The sequence below is a fragment of the Poecilia reticulata genome, chromosome 11 (genome assembly GCF_904066995.2).
Source record: "Poecilia reticulata chromosome 11, P_reticulata-male-v2, whole genome shotgun sequence".
In the NCBI taxonomy this organism is placed as follows: domain Eukaryota; kingdom Metazoa; phylum Chordata; class Actinopteri; order Cyprinodontiformes; family Poeciliidae; genus Poecilia; species Poecilia reticulata.
In genome coordinates, this window is record NC_088840.1 from 18,478,219 (window position 1) to 18,500,827 (window position 22,609).

Consider the following 22,609-nt stretch of genomic DNA (forward strand, 5'->3'; position numbering starts at 1 on the left):
CAGCCAGTCGTGTTCAAATAGCTTGTTTTATTACATTACTGTATCCTTTTGAAACTAAACAAATGTATGCTATTGATTGAAAGTAAACACTAAATCTGCTTTTATACCAGCTGATGGCGGTGTCGCACAGTTTTGTTCTTTATCACACCCATAACCGACCGAAACAAGGAAGAAGACCAACAACAACGGAGGTATCCAAAGTGGGGCTTTGTTAAATTCTTGTGTAAAATCTGCACAGTCGATGGCTTTTCCTCAACCCTTTGATTTTTAAGGGTTACTGTCGATTGCGTTAGCTTCATTGCTAGCATCAACGGTTGAAAGTACCTTCAACGACAAAAAAACAAAAAAAACAACCGTATCTGCTCGTGTGTGTGTGTGTTTTAAAGACCTTTGTCTTTCGAGGTGGATTGCTTGAACACATGAAAGGTAAGTGTGGTGTAACGTCTTACCTATTGCACGTTTAGTCACTTTGTAATAGTTTAAGTTGTAAATAGAAACGCGCCGCTTTGCTTTGCAAGTAAGCTAAAGCTAACAATGAAGCAACTCCTGAGCTCACGGTGAACATTTCACTAAATCCTCTTCATGTGAATGTGAAGCACTGCCCAACTTACCGATTATTTTTTGTTCAAATCAACCGACTCCAAACTTTATTATTTTGAATTTTTAATGGTATCACCCGAGTGATGTGTACGGGTTTACTAAACAGGAACGTTGGTTGACAAAATACTGGACAGACGTAGCAATTGTGGAAACCAAACACATCCTCTATAACTTACTTCTAAGGGACAGAACACAATAAAGGTCTGTTTTTACCATTTAAATGCGCCATTTAGTGTAAAAATGCACAGAACAGATTACATTGTTAGGATTTATACACAGATGAAGCCAAAACTGAGAATCCATGTGCTGCTTTTATTGGATTTTAGTGTAAAAGTAGCGACCAGATACAACTAATCAGATGCATTTTTATTCGTTGACAATTTTACAGGGGTGTGGAAAATGATTCATTTTACACAAATCTGTAAAATGTGTCAATTTTCTGATCTGGAACATCCAGATTTTATTTTTTAGGAGAGAAGACTTCAGCTGTGAGTTGCTTCACATTATGGTTATAAAGTTGTCAAACCAGATTAAAGTTTATTATTCTATAATTTATAAAAAAGGATATTGACAAATGGAAAAACGTTTGAGGCAGTCTTTATTGGAACGAACAACCCAAGAAAACCACGCAAGGCCAAACTGCTCTAGTTGCACCATCGAATAATTTTAAACATTTTTTTTGTTTTGGAAAGATTCACAGGGGAGAGATTATCTCAGAAACCACAGAAGGACAATTTAGGTTTGTAAAGTTGCTTATTTACTCTGAACCATCTGAAGCGACGTCCACAGGAGAGAGATTTTTCTGTAAAGCACAGACAAGCACGGTAGTGGAGGAGTGATTGTTTTTAGTCACCGAGTCAACAGTAAACATTTAAAAACAAGCACCGAGTATGGTAAAGTTTTTAGCATTTCTACTGGTTCCTAATGATCTTTTTTTTGGAAATAACAGAAAGAGAGGATTTAAGTTTTGTTGGATCTTCTTCACAGGAGTATCATCCAGGCTCTGGCAGTAGCAGACTAATGACTACAACCAAAATAAAACCTAAACTTCCTGCATTTATTATGCACATGTCCAGAATGATATGTCTAAAATCTCAGTTTATTCAAAACCGAATCATTGAACTGTTAGACATTTTTTGACCAACACTGCTTATGCCTCTTAAGGTCCATCTCAGAGATATCTTGTGAGTTCAGGAGAAAAAAAAGTGGCTAAAAGAAAGCTTGAGAATAAGTTAAAAACACATTTGTTTTTAATTTTTTTGCCTATTATTATTACATCCCTTCCCTTGTTTTATTTGCTATGTTTGCAGTAGCAATGGAGGTGGATAAGCCCAAGACGAAAACAAAGAAGCTTTCAAGGTCGAGGAGGAGGAGGAAACAAAACAAGAGGAAAACGAATCCTGATAAAGAAAGAGGTAATCGCCGTCAACGCACTTTAGTATGCAAGTATGAGTTGGGTTGAAAATGACTGAGCTGAGAATGTTTTTGTGATTTATGCTGGTTGAAGCTTTTAACCTGGACTTGCTTTCTTGGTAGAAAATAAGCCTGATTCTCCGTGGGACTCTGTTCCCTCCACACACGAGACTCCCAGCAAGGCAACAAAGTTTGAAAATGGCTGCGACTCCCTCACTCTCATAAAAGACGCAGTTGTGGTTTTGACTAAGCTGCCCGAATATAAAATCGGCGCGCTGAGACCCCCGACGCCTCCGCAGTTCTACAGCGAAGACGAGTCCTTCAGCAGCTCGGATTCGGACACGCAGTGGGAGTCGGAGGAGGACTCCAGCGATTCGGATTTCTGGGTCATAAACAGCAAACTCAAATATTCAAACTCCTCCAATTGTGACCTGATAAGGATGCCTACAACCAGTCACAACTGCAACGGTAAGATCGACGATAAAACTGCGAGGACGTTGCGTCTCTCCCAAGTTAAAGTAAATACTGCAAAAATGCTGGAGGACTTCAACATTGGGGTACGTTGTATTTTCCCCGCTGTGGTTAAAAAAAAAAACGACCTCTGTGTGTCAGCAGGTATCTCCCTTTGCTCACGTGACAAGATCCGCCCCGACTTACCCGAAGAAGAAATTAATGTTGACATGATGGTTATTGCTCGTAGAAGACCTATGAGGTGGCAGCGTGGTAAAATAGTTGAAATAATTACAAAAGGTAAGATGCAAAAAATAAAAATAAAAATCCCGATCGATACTCTGAGCAACTGTGGGGCAACTGTGGCTCTGTGTGTAGAGTAGTCGTCTTGCGATCGTGAGGTTGTAGGTTCGATTCCAGCTTCCTCCTGCCTCATGTCGATGTGCCCCTGGGCACCTAGCCCCAAATTGCCTACCGAGCTGCATATCGGTGTATAAATGTGTGAGTGTGAATGGGTGAATGTGACTCTAGTGTAAAGCGCTTTGAGTGGTCAAAAATGATTGGATAAAGCGCTAAATAAGTTCAGTCCATTTACCATTTATCTGAGGGTAAACGTGTAAAGAAGTTACATCACAGTAGCCTAATCTTACTGAAAAAAATTTACAATATGGTGCATCCACTTATTTTTGAGTGCTGTGGAGTTATTCCTAATTATCTCTAATTTCACTAATTTGCCTACAAAATAAACAAGTTTGTATCCATTGTGTGTAGTATAGCCAACCTCTACTTAATTTAACATCTACTTGACACCAAAATCACAAGTAATATGTTTCTTTGAAATATAATTATAACTTATTAAAGCAGTTAGGGTTTTAATTAAACAATTTTTATTTCCTCATAGAGTACCATCTGTTTTACATTTATCTGCAAACTTCAGTAAAAAACACAAGTTATAAAAAAAAAAAAAACTCCCAAAAGCTGTAATGTTCAGCCACGCTTATCTGTAAAAATAAAATAAAAGACATTTTTCTTTTAATGGACGCTGATTTCTTATGTTTTAAAATGGTCTTGCTCAGTGACTTGTTGTGTGTGTAAAGCAGATAAACAATATTTGAACAGGAAAGAGTTTTTTTTTTATCGAGCAGATAAAATAATAATAATTTAAAAAACCCTCAAAAAGTTGATTTTAAAAATATAAAACTGTTGTGGTTCCATGTCTTTTTCAACTTAGTCATTTTGAAAAAGTAATTTTGGACACCAACCGGGTCGGGAGATGTGAAAAGGAGTCAGAAGAAGATGGTCACTCATTATGAGTTTGAGAAACACATGAATATGGCCCAACTCAACCGGTCAGCACTCAAATAAAAATAATAATGTGGTCGTTTTAGACATGGAGGACAGATGGTTTGAGCCACATGTGTGAAACATGACAACATCTTGACCCGTCTTCCCAGGCAGCTTCACATCGAAACATGTGACCGAAACGGTTTGTGTGTGTTCAGCATTGTTTTGGGTTTTTTAAGGATCTTTGGTGACAACGACCCTTACAGGGACTGTAGCATTTGGCCAGGGTTTCATGTGACCCTGATGAGCTTGGTAGTGACTTCTATTGCCTTATCAGGATGATTGTTCCTGATTACAATGTATAAACCTGATGCTTTCAGCTTACGTGTCGCATCAGAGGGTGTTCCCTTATATTCGGGTCGTGCCTTTGTTTGTAATTGTCTTTTGATCTAAAGCGAAACCAACTACAGTCACATTCAGTAAATTAGAGTATATTAGAGTATTCGTCCCGACGAGTCTCAGCCGTCAGATTAAAAGTACATATTGAAAGTAGCAAGTATTACTTTCATTTAAAATCACTTTTTTAGTTGTCTGATGTAATATTCTAATTTTAAATGTCATGTTTTTATTAGCCATTGGTGGAAAAAAAATCACCATAACTAACAGAAACGAAGGCTTTCAATCATCCATCTGTGTGCAATTAATCTAATTAATGTGTTTTTAAAACAAATGGGCTTTTCAATAATATTCTAATTTATTGAATAGTCTGGGTTTTCCTGCATTATTATTCATTTATCTAAAATAACACTTTCTTTAAATCCAAAAAGCTTTCAGTCAAAAAAAAAAACAACCTCCAAATCTTTACAACTTTATCAGACAACAGAATGTAAGGAGAAAAAATAAAAGCAAGCTTTCAGACATTTTTGAGATGCAGTCGAGCAGAAAGTTTTTTTTATTTTATTTTTTTAAGCGAGTTGATGAATTGATCAGTTTATTACTTTCCTCTCCTAACAGACGATGGGCGGTTGAAGTACAAGGTCAGCTTTGAAGATAAGGGGACGTGCCTCGTATCCGGACACCACATTGCTTTTGACAGCAGGCCCAAGGTGGAGCAGCTCTACATCGGGGCCCGAGTGGTGGTCCGCTGTCAAAATAATAAGTACCGGTTCCGACCCGGAATACTGGCTGAGCTGCCCAGCAGGAAAAATCAGTTCAGGTGTGTGTGTTTTGTTTTGTTTTTTTTTTTTTAATAAGAGGAAAAATACAAACGGTACATGGCTTCACCTTTAAAAATGTGACGGTGGTTTTTGTTTGTTTGACTCGTTTGTTTGGATTTTTAGGTTTCTGATGTTCATGGATGACCACACACCAGTTTATGTCGGGCTTCCTTTGTTTCACATGGTGTGCAGACCTTGTAAGTTCACAGCAACAAATGCTCTGGTTCTCTGGAGAAAACAAAAGCTTCGTCACGTTATGCAAAACATTCTCTGATTATACTTACTTTATATTTTAGTGTAAGGTGCTTGCATTACTTGTATCATCAGATTTGTTTTTGTTTTGTTTTTTAATTCATGAAGAATATATTGCATATTGTAACATTGCTGTGCACAATATTAACACTGTATTAGATGCAATAATCACATTAGTTTCCTCTTTGCATGCCAAGAACAGATTGAACCCGTTTCTTTGATTGTAGTACAAGTTCGCTTCCTTATCTTCTTCAGATGGATCTGTTCATGCACACTTTAATCTTTTGCTCTCTTCCCAACAGTGGAAGATGTTTTGGACGACGTTCCCGACGGAGCGCACAAATGCTTTATGAGACAGTACCTGAAGGACTGGCCGTACCCTCACTTAAACAAGTACAGAGCTGGACAGAGCTTTAACGTGGAGCTTAATGGAGTCATGCAGATGTGTGAGGTTGTTGTGATCGACTGCAGCTTAATGCAGGTTGTTTTTCAGGTCAGTGTTTCTTCTTTTGCTTATTGTTTTTTTTTTTTTTTTTACCTGTCTTTAAACAGTTTCGCATGCAAGACGTTCATCTGTGAAGGATTTGTTTTTCAGCCTTGTAATTTGTAAGGAGAAAGACTTTTAATTTTACGTCCCATACCTTACATTTAAACTTTTTTTTTCTTTTGCTTTGAATGTACATATGGAACAAGTGTTGAGAAGTATCTGTATTCTTGTTTTTGGTTCCTAACCAATGAGGATCTGATTTTTATTTTTTTTATGGCATGTTCGCCTGTCTTTCCAATCTTGCAAAATGGCTTAGAAAAATTGACAGGAAGTGAAGTGAAGGATTATTAAACCTTCTTAGAAACTCAAATCAGCTCAAAGTAAAATATATTCAAACTGAAATTAAAATTTTAATATTTACTTTTTATACATCCTCACCTCTGCACTAGTTTTTTAAAATTTTATTTATAATAACACGAGCAAGCGCATAACTATATTGGTATCTTAGATCAATGCACTTTAATTTTGTGTTCCTAACATGTATATATATTTTTTTATCTTTCAGGAAAATCAGCGAAGGGAGTGGATCTTCAGAGGCTCTGTGCGACTGGAGCACATTGCCAGACTGTGGGAGGAGAGGAACAAGCTAGAGTCCAAGGACGACTCTGACTCTGATTAATCCATAGATGCAGGTATATGTAAAATAGATGTAGAAATGATAAATGCAAATTCCTAAGAGGGATGCGTCATTTTTTTTTTTTGTTTATTTTTGTTTTTGTAACAGTTCAGCCTAACAGAAATTTATGTTAAAAGACTGAAATGAGACCCCCCAGGCAAACCCTTCCCCGTGTTCTTCATGACGATGAATTATTTTAATTTTCCCTGCTCCCTAATTGTACAAATGTACTTACATTAATTAAACTGAAATGCAAAACAGTCCCATAGATTCCAGAGTATGTTTTCGGAGCTGAAACCAGGTACCTGGAACTTTGAAAACAATTTTTGATGACATGGTCATCTGGAGATCTCGTCTGGACACTATTCATGGCAGCGTGAATTTAAAAAATGCAACGTAAATATTTCCAAAAACAGCTGAATTTTTCCTGTGAGCGAAGGAAAAGCCTTATGGCCCTTCAGAAAGCTGAATGGCAGTGTGCAGCAATGTGTGGAGGCTCTGCATTGCTCTGCTTGATACAGTTGAAAAATCTTTGCTAACTGTTCTTTTGTTGTTTGTTTTTAATTTTTAAACATTGTTGTACCTTCTTACTGGAAACCAGGCATTGCCCACTGCAGTGACGCAAATCTGCCAGCTGGCTTGCATAGCAGCAAAACAAGTGAATTTTTGATTCGATACTCGATGTAGAAACCAGTTTCACTCAATCTTCTCTTCAACAGCTCGTGAAATTTTTTATTTTTTTTCCCCTGTGGTGTAACAATATGCATCAATTCAGACTGACTTTGCTCTCCGTTTATCTACCCTGTTGATGTCATTGCACTCTGACCTTTTTTCCTTGTGATGTTTGAGTCTTAGTTTCTCCAAAAGCTGGGGAATTCTTTCATGTTAACCAATCATTTTATTATCCAACTATTAATCAAGAGGTCTCAATTCAATATATTAAGCTTTCCTTATTCTAGCATCTCAAATATGTTTTTGAAATATTAAAGATATATCCTTAAATCTATTACGAATCATTTTAGGTATATCTTGTGTGGTCACAAACAGAATTGCAGTGCTACACTATGTTGTCAAATGTTTTGCTCATATGATTTTAAACCTTTATGAACTTGAGTGACATCCGGTCCTTAATCCGTTCCGTTTAGGATGTTGGCACCGATAATAACTCTTCCGGGAAGTCTTTCCACAAAGATTAGGAGCGTGTTTATGGGAATGTTTAACCATTTGTGAGGTCAAACACTGATGTTGGGCAAGAAGGTCCAACTTCTATGTTCTAATTTATCCCAAAGGTCCCAAAGATGAGATGAGGCCACCTCTAAACCGTTCCCAGAAAGTTGGGATTATGAATTTGTCCAAAACGTGTTTATGTCCTGCAGCTTTATTAGAAAACCACACAATCGTCTCTGCACCAAACTTTGCACTAGATACACTGCAGTCAATACATTGGATTGGCACATAAAGAGTCATTGTTCTTCACTCAGAACACGTTTCTGTCGGTCTAGAGTTCAGTCACGCTTTACACCGCGACACCCAACTTGGTAACGTAAGGCTTGCATCCGGTTGTTGGCAGTTGAAACCCGTTTTATGAAGTTTTCTACTGCTCTTGAGCTACTCTGAAGGCCAAATGAAGTTTGTAGTTCTGTAGATTTTCACTAGTTGCTATTGCTACATGAATGGTGAGAAAAACCCCAAAAAAGATTTGAGACATGCTTCTGATATCCCCCATTGGATTATTTTGTACATGTTCGATTTCCTTCAGGTTTTGTTGTAAAGGCATTTATTTTCTTTACCATTTAAGAGAAAGAACCTGGCCAAAAAAAGGTAACCACCGATAAAAAGGTCGCACACTTTAGTGTTTTGTTGGTCTGCCTTTAGCTTTGATTTTTTTTGCTGTTGCATTGTTTCGATAAGCCTCTGCGGTGTCACAAGATTTATTTCCATCCAGTGTTGCGTTCATTTTTTGCCAATATCTTGTACTGATGATGGAGAGGGTCCAACCATTTGGTGGGACTCCCTGAACCAGTCTTTCACAATTTCAGCTTGATGAATATTGGCCTTGTCATCTTGTAATATTCCCCGTGTCATCAGGGAAGAGACAAAACATTGGTGGAATAATCTGGTCATTCAGTATATTCTGGTAATCTGCTGACCTCAAAATTTTGCTCAACTTTGTCCTGACCCCCCCCAGTAGCAACTCCAGATCATAGCATTGCCTCACGGCTTGTACAGGACACACTGGGCACGACGGCCGTATCACTTCGCCTGCCTCTCTTCTTGCCCTGATGTGCCCGTCGCTCTAGAAGAGGGTAAATCTGAACTCATCAGATTATATGACCTCCTTCCAGAGTCCAGTCTTTTTTGCTCTATTGCAAATTGAAGCCTTTCTCTCCAGTTTTTCTGACTGATTAGTGATTTTCTTATGGTGGTACAGCTGTTCAGTCCCAATTTTTGCATGGGAAAATATGCTTACTTTCACTATGAACCATGGCCCATAGTTACACAGTTTTTTTTCTTCTTTGATTTGATATCAGTGATGTTTAAGTGATATCCCCCATCACAGTCATTGGTGACATTTCTTCTCAAAGATGATGCTTCCTCACTCTCCTTCCAATAAGTTCTTGGCCCAGTTTTAGCAGTTTCTGTAATCTCTTTAGCTGTTTTTTCCACTTGATTCAAACTATTTGACCCTTCTTAAACAGACTGACATGTTTTCCACAGCCAGAGGATACATCTTTCACTATGATAGTTCAAGAAACAAGCTACTCATTAAATCAGCGCTCTTAAATGATGTGTTGTCAGCAGAAAGATGCAGTAATTATCCAGCAAGGTATTTGCTTAGTTAAATCCAGTTGACAAAACTTTTTTTGGTCAGGCAGTGTTTGTATTAGACTATATATAGCTCCTTGTGAAAGATTACAGAAGAGCAAGCAACTCAAATATTAATATTCTAAGTGTTTTTATTCAAATGTGATTGCGTTTATTTTGAAAGTATATTTATTGCATAGTAACAATATGATTTGACAGTCACTTTTTAGATATTGATTGACACTTATTTTATCTGATTTAACTGAAAAGCCTGCATCCTTCATTTTTGTTATCTACTCAATCTTCCCTCTAATTGTCCCAAATGAACTATGAATGTTAATTGTTTATGTTGTCATAATTATTATTTTTTTGGTCCATTTGTGACTCTTCTTTTAAAATATTTTGTAATTTTGGTTCTTGGTCATTTTTGTTTACTCATCCTAATTTTCAAAGGCTGGCAATAAAACTAGTTTCTTACACAACTTGCCTCATGTTTTACTTTTTGATGAAAACTATTCTGGTGACTTTAATCTCAGCTGGGTGAAAATTGGGAATAAAGATGTTTTCAGATTTGAATTTCTTTATTTTCAGATCAAACCATTCTTGATCAAACCAATCTACTTCAATGTTCAAAAATAAATCTGACGGGGCATCAAATTTCACCTTACACCCCAGAGTATTTGTAAACATCAACAAACTTCTGTCATAGTTCTGGCTCCACTCTCAGGTTCTTGTACTTTTTTAAAATTGGACACCCGATCACGTCCAGGTGTAGCATCCGACTCAAACAAAGAGCCACAGATGAAATAAAATTGGTTAAAAAGTTACGGAGCAACCCAGAACTTACCTGTATATGGGGCAGTGGTGGGAAGTAACGAAGTACAAGTACTTTAGTGTTTTGTTGGTACAAGTACTTCGTTACTTGTACTTTGTTACTGTACTTAAGTACAATTTTCGTGTATCTGTACTTAAGTAGATTTAATAATGGATACTTTCTACTTTTACTCCACTACATTTTACAGTATCTGTACTTTCTACTTTACTACATTTCTACAAACTGTCGCGTTACTCGTTACATCCAAGTCGCGTTGTGTTTTTTTTCCCGTTAAAATGTGAAGTTCAGGGTCTTAAGGTGGCGCCGTAAAATTCAAGCAATAACGTGACTTAGTGTCTGTTGTCACCCATCGGCTCCACCTTTACTCGCACGCTGAGCTCCAAGACATGCGCATTGGTTTTCTCTGAGCGGGAGTAATATAATAGTACTGAAGCGCTGCATAAATCATAAGATATGGCGACATGTAAAATCAGCAGCGCTTCGCTTTCACAGACGGTGGGACTTTGTCCAATTTTTAACGTCACTTGGACAGGTAAGCTCCGTGGACGTGATGCTAGCAAAGCTAGCTGTATTAACTGAGACACATGTTGCATCTGCGATGACTGTCATGTCGCAGATATGGGACAACGCTGTGACCAAAGTGCAATATTGTAATATGACATTCATGGACGATCTGATTCTTCTGGACGGATCTTGACTAAGTCCTATAGGACTGAAGCCTCACTGAGAGCCGTTCTTTGTTCTTGTAATGCTCTGCGTACACTGCAGTAGCTATTTTATTTCATTAAAATATCTTTATATTTAATTGGTGAATAAATAAAACAAGAACGTAGGAACACAGAGCATGCTCATTGCTCTTTGTTTTCGTCACCCGTCATGGTGGCAGACGTTGCAGCAGGAGGGAGGATGAGAACAGTCACGGTGCTCCTCCTGCTTGGTTACTTCTTGCTTATTGGGCCTTGGACAGTGTTCATAGTTGAGCGCTGTTAATTGCCATGTTTAATGGTGCAGACAATTATTTCTGACATTGGCAATATGGGCAACCGCACAGGGCGTTATTTCTTTAGGGATGGCAGGAAACCTCTGTGTATTGTGGCACAGAGATGAAAGCAAAACAGAATGAAGAAGAGTTTGAATTGATACTGATTAAATTTATTTCAGCTCTAAGTATTTAATATCTAGGTGGGAAAGTGAATCTTTCAGATCAATTTGAGAAGCAATTTTGATAGGTGCACTAAATTTTATTGTCATATAGCACGGAGTGCTGGTTTTGATTTGGACCACTGTTCAGTGGTCCAGACTACAACTCTGCTACGTGGCTCCTTGGTTCCATGTCCTCCTCTGCCAGTTGGATTTCTTTCAAGATAAATGTGTGGCAAAAAAAGTGAAGTTCATGTTATGTAAGACAGGAGACAGGATGTTTCCATCCCTGAAATTATGATGCATAGAATCATATATCTAAATCTAAACTATGTTACAGAATAAACACAATAAAAACATGTTTTATCTGTGGCATATGATCATATGATCGGTACACTTAATGATATTAGTGATTAGGTAATGCATTCAGCAAGTACTTTTACTTTTAATACTTAAGTATTTCTAAAAGCCAGTACTTTTTTACTTAAGTAAAATGTTAATGTGGTACTTTGACTTTTACTTAAGTACATTTTTGTCTGTGTATTTGTACTTTTACTTAAGTAAATTTTTTGAGTACTTTCTCCACCACTGATATGGGAGGTCCCAAACATGCATCATGACATTCTGGGATGAATACAGCAGGATAAACTTTGGCAATGATCCTGACCCCCAACTCCTTTTAAAAATAATGCACTATGCTTAAAAGTCTTATCTAAAATAAATTAAAAAAAATAAGGCTGCAACAAATGCCAATAAGACTAGAAATGAATTAATAAAAATACAGGAGATGCAACTAAATGTGACGAAAACATTGATGGTTTTGCTAAGTTTAGACTAAAATGAGAAATTAGAAGAAAACAAAACTAATGAAAGTGTGAGTGGTTGTAGTGTTTGTACTGACCAAAATTACCAAAAGAACATTAATATTGTACTCCTCGCAAAATAACTCAAATATAGTTTTGAGGCTTTCATTATTATTACGTTACCGTTGAAATTCCACTTATATACAGTAGGTGGCGGTATGCACCTTAAAGTTGCTTACGATCCGCCATTATACAAAAGAACATTCCCAACCAGGTGGTGGCGCCACCTCATCATTTGCCATGCAAAAGCGCTAGTTTTACTCCCTACTCCCTAAAGAAGAAGAAGCGAGAGAAGAAGAAAGAGCAAGAGAGAAAGTTGCAGTTGACTAGTTGAAAAATATTTTTACTGGTAAGATGTCCACGTTGATGAAACTTATTAACATGACGTAACTGTATACATATGTGTGTATGGGTAGCGATTTAAATAGTTTCAGGCCAGATGTAAAATTTGGTTCAAGAAATGTTAGAAGCTGTACGCTCACGTAAAAAAAATATTTTTCTCAATGGAAGGTTTCGATAGAGATACAGATGGTCAGACGGTTATTTACAGCATCTGATGAAGCAATGTTTTCTTTGTTTCGTCGACAGCATCCCTCGTTTACGATACAACAGCAGTCGACTCGCTTTGATTTGTTGGAGAGGTTTGGGGCTTTTAGCCCAAATGACATTTTATTAGAAGTTAATTAGAATCGAATATAAATATCATTCATTGGTCACATCAATGCAGGGGTCACATCATAAAGCTAAGTGCATATGCACACAAAGGTAAACAGTTTAAAAAGATAACAAACGTGTCTTGCATTTGTCTCCTACTACTTGCACTGGGGCACTCTTGAGTTGGAGCTGGCCTACGGAAAGCGCTCAGGGTCATACATGTGAGCGTTTCACGTATACGACGCGAGAACAATGCGTAAAGTAGGTTATGGGCCTTTCCAATGAGTTTATCTAACCGTTCCTTTCAGCTGCTGATGAGCTGCTGCTCTGATAAATTACACCACTAAAAACGAGGTGAGACCCACCTTAAAGTTGTAAAAAGATCTTATTTCCATTTCCATCTGGAAACTAAAGACTTTCCACATTCATCTTTGCAAAACACATTTATGACAAACTGGAACTCAATATTAATTTTATACCTTGTAACCCAATCTCAAATACTTTACAACCTCTTCCGTGTTTTCTCCCTGGATTATCCTGTGTTTAGCTTTGTCTCCCTTCCTACCGACTTTTTCCTCTGTGACAATATCCACACAGAATGATTCTGCCACTATCGTGTTTCGCTGTGCGGTCGGTGCTTTCAGGGAAGTGTAGGTTTACGGCTGTATTTATTCTGAGACTAAATAACATGCCAGTGAATTCTATTTACTAATGAAGTGACTTCAGATGGCATTTGGATAGACTTGATTCCACGTAAATCAGGATGAATGCAAGAAAATACCGTACTTTTACAACTTTCATTTGTTAAATAATGAGAATAATGAACAATTCAGTTTAACAGTTATGCACAACGTTGTGTTGAAGCCCATAAGATGGACAGGAAGGGAAACGGGAAGCTGTGTGGAGCACATGTTTATCTCACTTCTGTTCTGTTCTTGTGATCCTTGAGTTGTTGCAGTGCGGATGGAGAGAAAAGAAAGAGAGATAAGCAAAGAAGAGCTCCAAAGCTGGATCAGAGATGAGGTTCACAAACCCAGGCTGCCCACTGCTGGCACTCTTATGAAATACCGGCTGCTGCAGTCTCTACTAGAAAGAAGGCAAACACAGGCAACCAGATTTTTAAAGCTCTGTCAGTAAGTATTGTCAATTTATGTCTTACTCGTATTGCTGCCATATTCTTGCACTCTTAAAAGACAGGTTCTCACAGAGACGTTGATGACATTTTTCATTGTGAATAAATTAGAACACGTTTTTGGATCTTGGCTAATTTGTTGTATCTTGTGAAACAAATAAAATTTTATTTTCTGGGGACACAAACTTGGTGACAAAGCTGATTCTGCAGTGACGAGTGCTTCTCTCATCCTCTTCTCCCTTGTTTTAGAGCATTAGCAACTTTGTTATTTTTTTTACTTATTGTTAGATTTATATCATAGTTGGACCTTTCTGGTGTGTCTCTGATGCAGCCTAATTTAATTTTTTAACAATTTTACTTCACCATTATCTTACCTTGCAAGTTGTTTTAGATCAAATTCTCGTTTCCAACGAGAACCTGTTAGGAAAACATCACATAAAACAATGTCATGAGAAGACAAACAAAACATACAACCATATTCAGACTGACTAAATGTACTATGTACACATTATAAATCAACAATTTTTAAAAACGGGCACATTAATCATGTACTATAAATTTTACTGAACTCATTGGGGTTAACATACTGATGTTTAGTGGTTTTTTTTGCTAGTTGAATTTTGATTGATGAAAGCAGAGGGGAGCTATTTGGAGATTAAAAAACAAGAATCTATAGTAGTGAACATAAAACTGTAGCTGTTTTGCTCTTTAAGTTTGATTTCTCCTGAGTGGAGGATTATCTTCTACATGCTTACTGTGATCTGGTTTGTGGCAATTTGGAGTCTGTATACAGGAAAAAATGTGAATATAGAAGATATAATTTCATTTAATATGATGGATATTTTATGTTACCAATGTGATCAACTTTTAAGGGTGTTTAGACATTTTATGCATACTCAATATTCATTAGAAAACATCATCTGAACCAACTGGAGACTCTTCACTTCTTAAAAACTATATTCAGGGTGTAATTTCCTGCACTCTTTGTTTTGTTCATTTTATTTTCTGTTATATTTTAGGTCTGTTGTGACATTTGAGAACACTGTGAAGGAACTGTACTCTCAGTTGGGATGGGAGTACACAGACTTGGATTCAGACGGTGAGGACGGAGAAGAACCCACGAGCTGCAGTAAGAGAAATCAATCGCCTCATAGATTGAAACAATTGAGATTGAAACTGGGATTTGAATCCCACTGATTTGCTCCTTCTTTTTTTTTCCTTTTACTTTTTAGGGCGTACTTTACCATTTGTGTTTGTTTCTTCGGAGGATCGTATTCACAGACCTTCAGCTTCCAGGGACTCAACTTCACAGTCACCAGTGTCAGAACTTGAAGAATGTCAGGAGGAAGTTGTTGTTCAAAAAAGCCTCTGTGTCGCTTTAGAAAAAGAACCTGTGGTGGTTTTGAGTAAACTTACAGATTCTGAGATTTCTGCCGCTATCCCATCTCTTTCGTCTGACTCTGACAGCGATAACGAGAATAATTTAAGCTCTCCGGAGTCAGATGCTCAGTGGGAACCAGAGAAAGAGGCGAGTGAGTCAGACTGTTCACTCTCAGATTTTAGTACTGGATCCAAAAAGAAGAGAAAAATTAATAAAAATGGACAAAAACATGCAAAGCTCAATCTGGCTTCCAAAAGAAGCAGAATATCTTCACCAGAGACCAGGAGGAGCAAGAGATCAACGACTACCGTCAAAAAACCCAAATACAAGGAGAGTGATGTGTCGGGATCGTCGAGCTTACCATCAACTTCAGATAGTGACGATTTAAGCGGCAAAGAAGATGCTGTAGCACTTCGGTCCCTCTCTACAAAACTAACGAGGTCCCTCACCAGAAAGACGATAAAGACATCCCGAACCACTGCAGCAGTTGCAACAAAAACGCAAGGGAAAACCACAGAGACGAGAGCTCAGCCCAGCACAGGAAACACTACGTCTGAATCCGCCAAAACGTCGTCAACACAGCCATCCAAACCGCCGCCGCCAACAACACAGCCGTCCAAACCGCCGCCATCAACAACACAGCCATCCAAAACGCCGCCATCAACAACACAGCCATCCAAAACGCCGGTGTCAGCAAAAGAGTCGTCCAAAACAGTCAGTGTGGTCAAAACACTCACACCACCTGCAGAGACAAAAAGTAAGCCAGGAGCTGATCAAACACTCATATAATTTTATTATGTTTTATATTAAATTTATTACTGATTAAAATAGTTTATTTTGCATGCTCAGCATTATTGCATAACACTAAGGAAGAAAATTGTACATGTTATATTTCTAAACTGTTTTAGACAACAATGTGTCGGTTTCTTCCGACACATTGTTGTTGTAGAAGACGTAACCATTCTCGTACATTGTCATAATCTTCTCATATCTTAGATTTGCTAGTAACATTTTGTGCCTTTTTTTTTTATTATTTTTTCTTTTGCATTGACTGCAGACTTCTCTGCCAGCCAGCAGTCCTTTAAAAAGACCGTTGCTCCTCCAAGCGTGCCCAAACGAGAAATCGAAGTGAACATGAACGTCCTGGCGAAGAAGCAACATTTGTGCTGGCAACGAGGAAAAGTTGCAGAAATAGTAACAAAAGGCAAGACTTTATGGCTTTTATGCATGTCCAGCCTCCCTATAAAAACCGGCTAAAAAACACTTGTTTACAAAGGATTTGATGAGTTGGAGCCGAGTTTGCTGACTTGAAAATATAATTTTCTCTGTGGTGAGAAACTTTATGTTTAAATTTAAGATTCCTTCTGACATATTTTGGACAGTAGAAGAAATTGTCTCCTTTTTCCCAAACAGGTTTGTCCAAAGCAGCTTTAATTTGAGTCTCTTAAGTGTATTGCTGTTTCTTCTCATTTCAGAAGGTGGAAAGGTGAAATACAAGGTCAATTTTGAGGAGAAGGGTAAAATCCTTGTGTCCGGTCACCACCTCGCCTTTGACAACATGCCAAAGTTGGACGAGCTTTCTATAGGCTGTCGTGTGGTGGTCAAGATTTCAAACGAGAAAGTGGCATACAAGCCCGGCATAATGGCCGAGCTCCCTAGCCGAAAAAATCGCATGAGGTTTGAATCTTTCGCTGAACTTAAACCTTTATATAAAGCTAATTTCTTCTACTTTAAAGTGAACATAATTTCCTTCACCCATTTGATGAAAATGTTTGGTCTTTTCTAGGTTCCTGGTGTATATTGATGACCACACTCCCGTGTACGTTGGGTTGCCTGTGCTTCATCTGGTGTACAGACCATGTAAGTTTGTGTTAAGAAAATTAATAACTTATTGGCAAAAGATACTAAATAAAATTTTAGAAGTTGCAGGTGCAGAAAAAGAATCAGCGTTGTAATTCCCACTCCTGAGTATTTTGAATCAATTCAAAACAAATCTATTTTAAAATGTGATTCAGTTGTGCATGTTTGCGGCTCGTATTTGTGAGTATCCCTCACATCGTCTCGCCCACCGTGTGTTATTTTGAATTATTCTTTGATATATATATATATTTTTTTTTTATTTAAGAAAAAGACAAGCAACTAAGCTAATACTGGTAGTAATAATTTCATGCACAAACCTATTTTTTGTTTAAATGTGAACTGAGCTTGGAACCTCATAGAATTGTTTTAAATAAATGTTTTATTTGTTTTACAATATTTTCCTCCTCTTGGTGAACTAAATTAAACTGAATCTCAAGACGGTTTGAATAGAAAAATTGGTTTCTGAATTAGAAATAGTTTCTGGATCAAATCGACTCACTAGTCGGTGAAAGATTCACACTTCTACTTTGAATTGATTTAAAATGTTGATCCAATTATACCTGAACAATGTACAAAAGCCCCTTATATCAATGAACTTTAAAATAAAAAAAGAAAGCTACTGCTTTCCATATTATAATCCATATTATATATGAGTCCAGAAAAAAAATTAATATGTGGCTGCATTTTATTTTCCGAAATAAACATCCTATAATATTGGAAGTTAAAACTTATAATATGGGAATAATGTGTTGTTCTACTGGTACATTATTTCACTTGTAGCTAGTACTTTTTCATCAATATTAAGGAATTACTGACTTAAAACAAGCTCCTATTTCTTTCTGAAAAGTTATTTGTACTAGAAACTAGACCAAAGTACTTGATAAAGTTCTGTTTTTGTAGTGCAATATGAAATATTGTTATGATACCATTTCCAAATCCAACTGAATATAGAAATTGTGTGCCAATCTTGAAGTATAACTCAAATTATTCACTTTTTTGTACACAGCATCTGTCGTCTTACCATCACAAAAACTGTGTATCTTTTTTGACAGTGGACAACCCTTTAGACGACATTCCTGATGAAATTCACAGGACCTTCATGAAGGACTATCTGAAAGACTGGCCTTACCCACCGCAGACCCAGTACAAAGTTGGACAGGTTATAAAGGCTGACTATGAAGGTGTCATGCAGAAGTGTGAGATCACGGCTGTTGACTGCAGCTTGGTTGAGGTCATTTTTGAGGTTAGTTGACGTTTATTAAGTACTTTTGATCATGTTTTTCCTTTTGAGCGCAAGATGTTTCTGTTCATTTCCATCTTCAGAGTGATAAACACAAGGAGTGGCTCTACCGAGGCTCGCTGCGTCTGGAACATATGGTCATTATGAGGCACAGCATGTTCAAGAAGTAGGCTGCGGAATCGGCGAAGAAACCTCGTTAGTCACTGGTAAAATTATTTATTTTAGATCATTCAAACTTAGGAATTGATCGCAATGATGTATTACGATAAGCCGAATTCTGTTACTCGTTTTGTTTTGCTCTGTAGGATCATTAAAATCAACACATTAGGTTGAGAAAAACCATGTCTGAAAAGGGGAACAGCGTACTTTCTGCTGGCGCTCCCAGCTCCTGGTGGAAACGCTGCAGTGGTTTTCCAAAATTCCTCTGGCATTATGTGACTTTGGCTGTTCCACTTGCAGCTTTTCTTGAGTCATCTGAGAGTTTGGGCCGTTAAGGAAGCTAAATTCACATTAAGCTAATACATTTTTGAAACCACATTGTCGAAGTGACACAACTGCGTCTGTAGATTGGAATAGTATCATCGATCTTCTGAATGTTCTACCTCATTTAAATAGCAGAGAACTCGTTATTTTTCTAAAAGACAGTTATTTCTATTCAATTGCAAATGCTTTTTTTTTTTTTTTTAAACCTTCTTGTGTGGTCTGTATTGTTAAATAAAAACCATCTTGTTTTTTGTGTGGTACAGGGTCTGTAAAAAATGTTCAACCCCTTGGATGTTTTATCTGTGATTGCTTTAACAAATCAATCCAAATCTGCCATTTTTCACAAGAAATGATTTCTTTATTGTCAAAGTGAACATTTCTACGAAATGATTATAATAAAAATATTTGACATAGAATGAGTGATTTCATAAATATTCACCCCCCCCTTAAAGTGACTGACCTAAATCAATAGAGGTCCAGAAAGTTGCTGCTAACAGTCTCGCAGTAAGTGGAATGGAGATCAGTGCAGTGAATGAGTCCCAAGTGACTTGCATAAAAACTCCTATGTGTGGAAAGTTCATTCAATGGTTAAAGAGTATTCCTGGCTACCATTGCAACATGAAGACTAAAGAACACTCCAAATAAATCAGAGAAAATGTTATTGATGAGTGTAAGCTAAGGGATGGATACAAAACAATTTCTAAAGCACCAAATATACCCTGTAGTTCAGTTAAATTCATCATTAAACATTGTAAGGAACATAACGCCGTTATACACTGTGCAAGAAGGAGACCTACGACTACAGTAGAAGGAGTTGCAATACTCTACAACATCTATTGCCTGAGTTGTTCACCATTTAAAGCTTTATGGGAGAGTGGCAATGAGAAAGCTGCTGATAAAGAAAACCCATAAGACTTGACTAGAATTTGCCAAATTATTTGAGGGAGACTCCATAGTCAAGTGGAGGATAGTTCTTTGATCCTATGAGATCAAAGGCGAACCACCTTGCCATAATTACAGTTATATTTTGAGAAAAAAACATACAAACAGTGAAGTATGGGAGTGGCAGCATCATGGTGTTTGGCTGTTTTGAAGCAAGAGGAACTGGTGCACTTCATAAAATGAATTTCCACGAGGAAATAACATGATGAGGCAATATTTCAAGACATAAGCCAGAAAACTGAAGCTTGGATGCAAAAGGGTCTTCAAGTTACTCCAGTTCTCTGAGGAGGAATGGGGCAGAATTTCAGCAAACCATTGTTAGAAGTGTGTGTAAGGAAAAAGACAATGCAACCAAACATTGTGGAACTGTATGCAAACTTCTGATTTTGAATACATTATTGTGGCATTTTGCAAACAAGTATTATTTTTGTTCATTCTCTCCGACCTAAAACTAGATATGTTTTTTTTCAAACCTTATTTGTAGCTTATATTTGAACAGTACTGTCTCTGAGCGCAGGGAGGCGTTACAGCCTTTCCAGTTTGAACCAGAACTTGCTTTGCTGGACTGAACGTTGGCTACGCGATAGCAAAGTAGCGCTTAACATCGGGCCAGCAACAAGATAGTGAAGAAACCCAAACGCCACCACGGATTTTTTATGGGACAAACGCACAGGCCTCGCTGCGAAAACGGTTAATACCTATTTTTAATCTTCTTCTAACCAGTTTCACACCAGTTAAACCGCCGCTAGCACACCCGCTAGCATTAGTTGCTGTGGAGCTAAGATGGCGGTGAAATTATTTACATTAGCTAGTGGCTAGTATAGCACCTAGGCTGCTGCTGCTTCGCTCTATAAGCCAGCTTATGTTTTGTGTTTATGTTTTATATTATGGTTCTTGCGTATATTATTAGCACCAAATTGAATTTTTATAAAATTGAAGCGAAATGTCGTGGTTGGAGTGTGGTACGTCAAACACATAGGTTGTAAGCTCTTGTTATTTTATGAGCCAGGGATTCGAAAATGAATCCTATTTAATTAAATATGTCCACATAAATATGTGTTAAAATATCAAATCGACACATTGGGGATATGTTTTCTCTTTACACTTGTATAAAGCTATGAAGTAAAAAAAAAAAAATTATTTAAAACATGCAGCGGCGTTATATATACATGCATTTTTGCATGTGTCCACATATTTGCGAGTCTAGCTCCAACATGCCTCTCCAGCAGATGCTATTTTTGCTCCAAGGCTCTCTGCTTCCACTTGGTAGAGGTTGCACTGCAGACGGGTGCGTGGGTTTGCTGTGAGATGTGATTATGTCCAAGACAAAAATAATATTTAGGCTATTATTCTACACACTAAAGTTTCAACATGAGGAATGTTTTTGTATTCATTTTTGAGTAATACTTTGGTTTCGATTGACGTCTTGTTGGCAGTAGAGTCCTATGAACAAAGTGTGTAATGACAGTTTTACATCCGGTTTAATTTAATTTGATAATATAATCTGCAACCTCTCAGGGCCGCATCTAGAAAGTTCTCCAATGGGGGGGCCTCAAGCCATCTTGGAAAACGTCACCAACAGTATTAAAGGATTTTTATCCAGCAATCAATTAGTGGTGCACAATATTAGGAAAACATGACATTTTGATGTTATTATTATTAAATATTGGTGGTGACAGTGGTGAAGCACTTATAATGTTCTCTCCACTCTTTATTAGCTTTGTGTGCAAGTCCTTCCAAGCAGCCAAAAGTCATTGGCAAGCAGATATTTCTCTTCACGGCATCTGAAATATTGTACCAAATATTGGATACAAGCAGTCATTTGCAACTGTGGTATTGCAATGACATTGTTACCATACATGAGCGATGAGAGGCCAGGACTGAGTGATACCCAGTGACTTATCTTCTTCTGTTTTGCATATTTGTGAAGACTTTGTTGTTTTGGCTGGATTGGTTTTGTCAATAGGTATTGTGGGTCAGTTGTTTCCCACCCATAGCCATCTTGTAACCAATGTACTGAAACTATGGGATATTAGTTTGTTTTCTTGGTGTAACAATAATTATTAATCAATTATATATGTAATTATAAATCTGTTTTCTGAAGATTTTCTGCTTGAGAATAGAAAAAGCCTATGTTGTCCCTAAATGGGGAAACTCCAGTTTTAGTAATTATGACCGTTTCCAGATATCTGCCTAGTTTGAGCCACTTGACTCTTATGAAATTTGACAAATTACGAACCTGAAATTAAAAGTAAAGTACCCCATGTACACATTTACTCTTACATCCACAGCTCTCAAAGGAGCACCTAGCGACACGTGTTCTTTTTAATTAAATTGCGAGTTTGAATACACCAAAACTGTAAATGTAGGAAGTAACAAAGTGGCGAAATGTCCAGCATCCCTCAACGATCTAATATTAGATCTCAGATGCTGACATTAAATAATGTATCTCAGTGTAATCTTGGCTGCATATTGTCAGTGTGTTGTTTTTTTTTTACCTTAAAATACTTTTTTCTTTCTATCAACTCCCTAGATGCCTCACAATAGACGATACACATCTTCAGACAGAGATAGTCGAACCAGCTATCCAGACAGATACAGAGACAGAGGACGAAGATATCGACACAGAAGGACACCCACTAACTCCACCAGCAGTGACAGAGATCGTGACAGAAGGGGACGAGGGCACCGACAAGAAGGAAGCTATCTACGCTCAAGGAGGTACGAGCTGCATTGTGGAAAACGTGTTCAGCGTGTTCTGCTGTAAAGGAGGAGTGAGACGGTGACCAGAATCGCTCGGTTTCATCTTCGACCGACCCTGAATGTGGTCGGAAATTAGAAACGCAATCTTAATTTTGATCAGCAGCGTGTCGGGGTGATAACAAGACTCCTTGT

The 22,609-nt window shown here is 37.6% G+C and overlaps 2 protein-coding genes across 10 annotated transcripts in view; both read left to right on the forward strand.

The window, feature by feature from the left end:
* LOC103472673 (histone-lysine N-methyltransferase SETDB1-B-like) lies at nt 1-6,642 on the forward strand. 4 transcript variants are annotated; one of them, XM_008422465.3, is made up of 8 exons: nt 1-426; nt 1,914-2,015; nt 2,137-2,481; nt 2,629-2,763; nt 4,762-4,963; nt 5,088-5,161; nt 5,519-5,709; nt 6,269-6,642. In XM_008422465.3, exons 1-8 carry the CDS (start codon nt 420-422, stop codon nt 6,380-6,382), a joined length of 1,170 nt encoding a protein of 389 aa, XP_008420687.1. In that variant the 5' UTR covers nt 1-419; the 3' UTR covers nt 6,383-6,642. The 4 variants fall into 4 exon arrangements, with proteins under 4 accessions (XP_008420687.1, XP_008420689.1, XP_017162987.1 ...); XM_008422467.3 differs by having other exon boundaries at nt 1-191; XM_017307498.2 differs by having other exon boundaries at nt 2-426; nt 1,911-2,015.
* clk2a (CDC-like kinase 2a) overlaps nt 6,292-22,609 on the forward strand; it is a 25,194-nt gene continuing 8,876 nt past the window's right edge. Inside the window, exons 1-10 of one of the 6 annotated variants that reach the window (XM_081612993.1) lie at nt 6,292-6,395; nt 13,626-13,809; nt 14,828-14,937; nt 15,041-15,946; nt 16,247-16,393; nt 16,665-16,866; nt 16,976-17,049; nt 18,102-18,292; nt 18,373-18,495; nt 18,595-19,188. In XM_081612993.1, the coding sequence (XP_081469119.1) occupies nt 13,640-13,809; nt 14,828-14,937; nt 15,041-15,946; nt 16,247-16,393; nt 16,665-16,866; nt 16,976-17,049; nt 18,102-18,292; nt 18,373-18,459 (1,887 nt within the window). In that variant the 5' untranslated portion in view covers nt 6,292-6,395; nt 13,626-13,639 and the 3' untranslated portion in view covers nt 18,460-18,495; nt 18,595-19,188. Of the gene's footprint in view, nt 6,396-12,219; nt 12,372-13,625; nt 13,810-14,827; nt 14,938-15,040; nt 15,947-16,246; nt 16,394-16,664; nt 16,867-16,975; nt 17,050-18,101; nt 18,293-18,372; nt 18,496-18,594; nt 19,189-20,222; nt 20,405-22,247; nt 22,436-22,609 lie in introns of those variants that run through there. The other 5 variants (XM_081612992.1, XM_008422468.2, XM_081612994.1 and 2 more) reach the window with 5 other exon arrangements.

Bases quoted from the DNA above. Each gene is read 5' to 3' on its own strand.
- LOC103472673 (XM_017307498.2), top strand. The intron at 4,964-5,087 runs GTGTGTGTGTTT...TTGGATTTTTAG, and splicing joins AGCAGGAAAAATCAGTTCAG to GTTTCTGATGTTCATGGATG. The intron at 5,710-6,268 runs GTCAGTGTTTCT...TTTATCTTTCAG, and splicing joins TAATGCAGGTTGTTTTTCAG to GAAAATCAGCGAAGGGAGTG.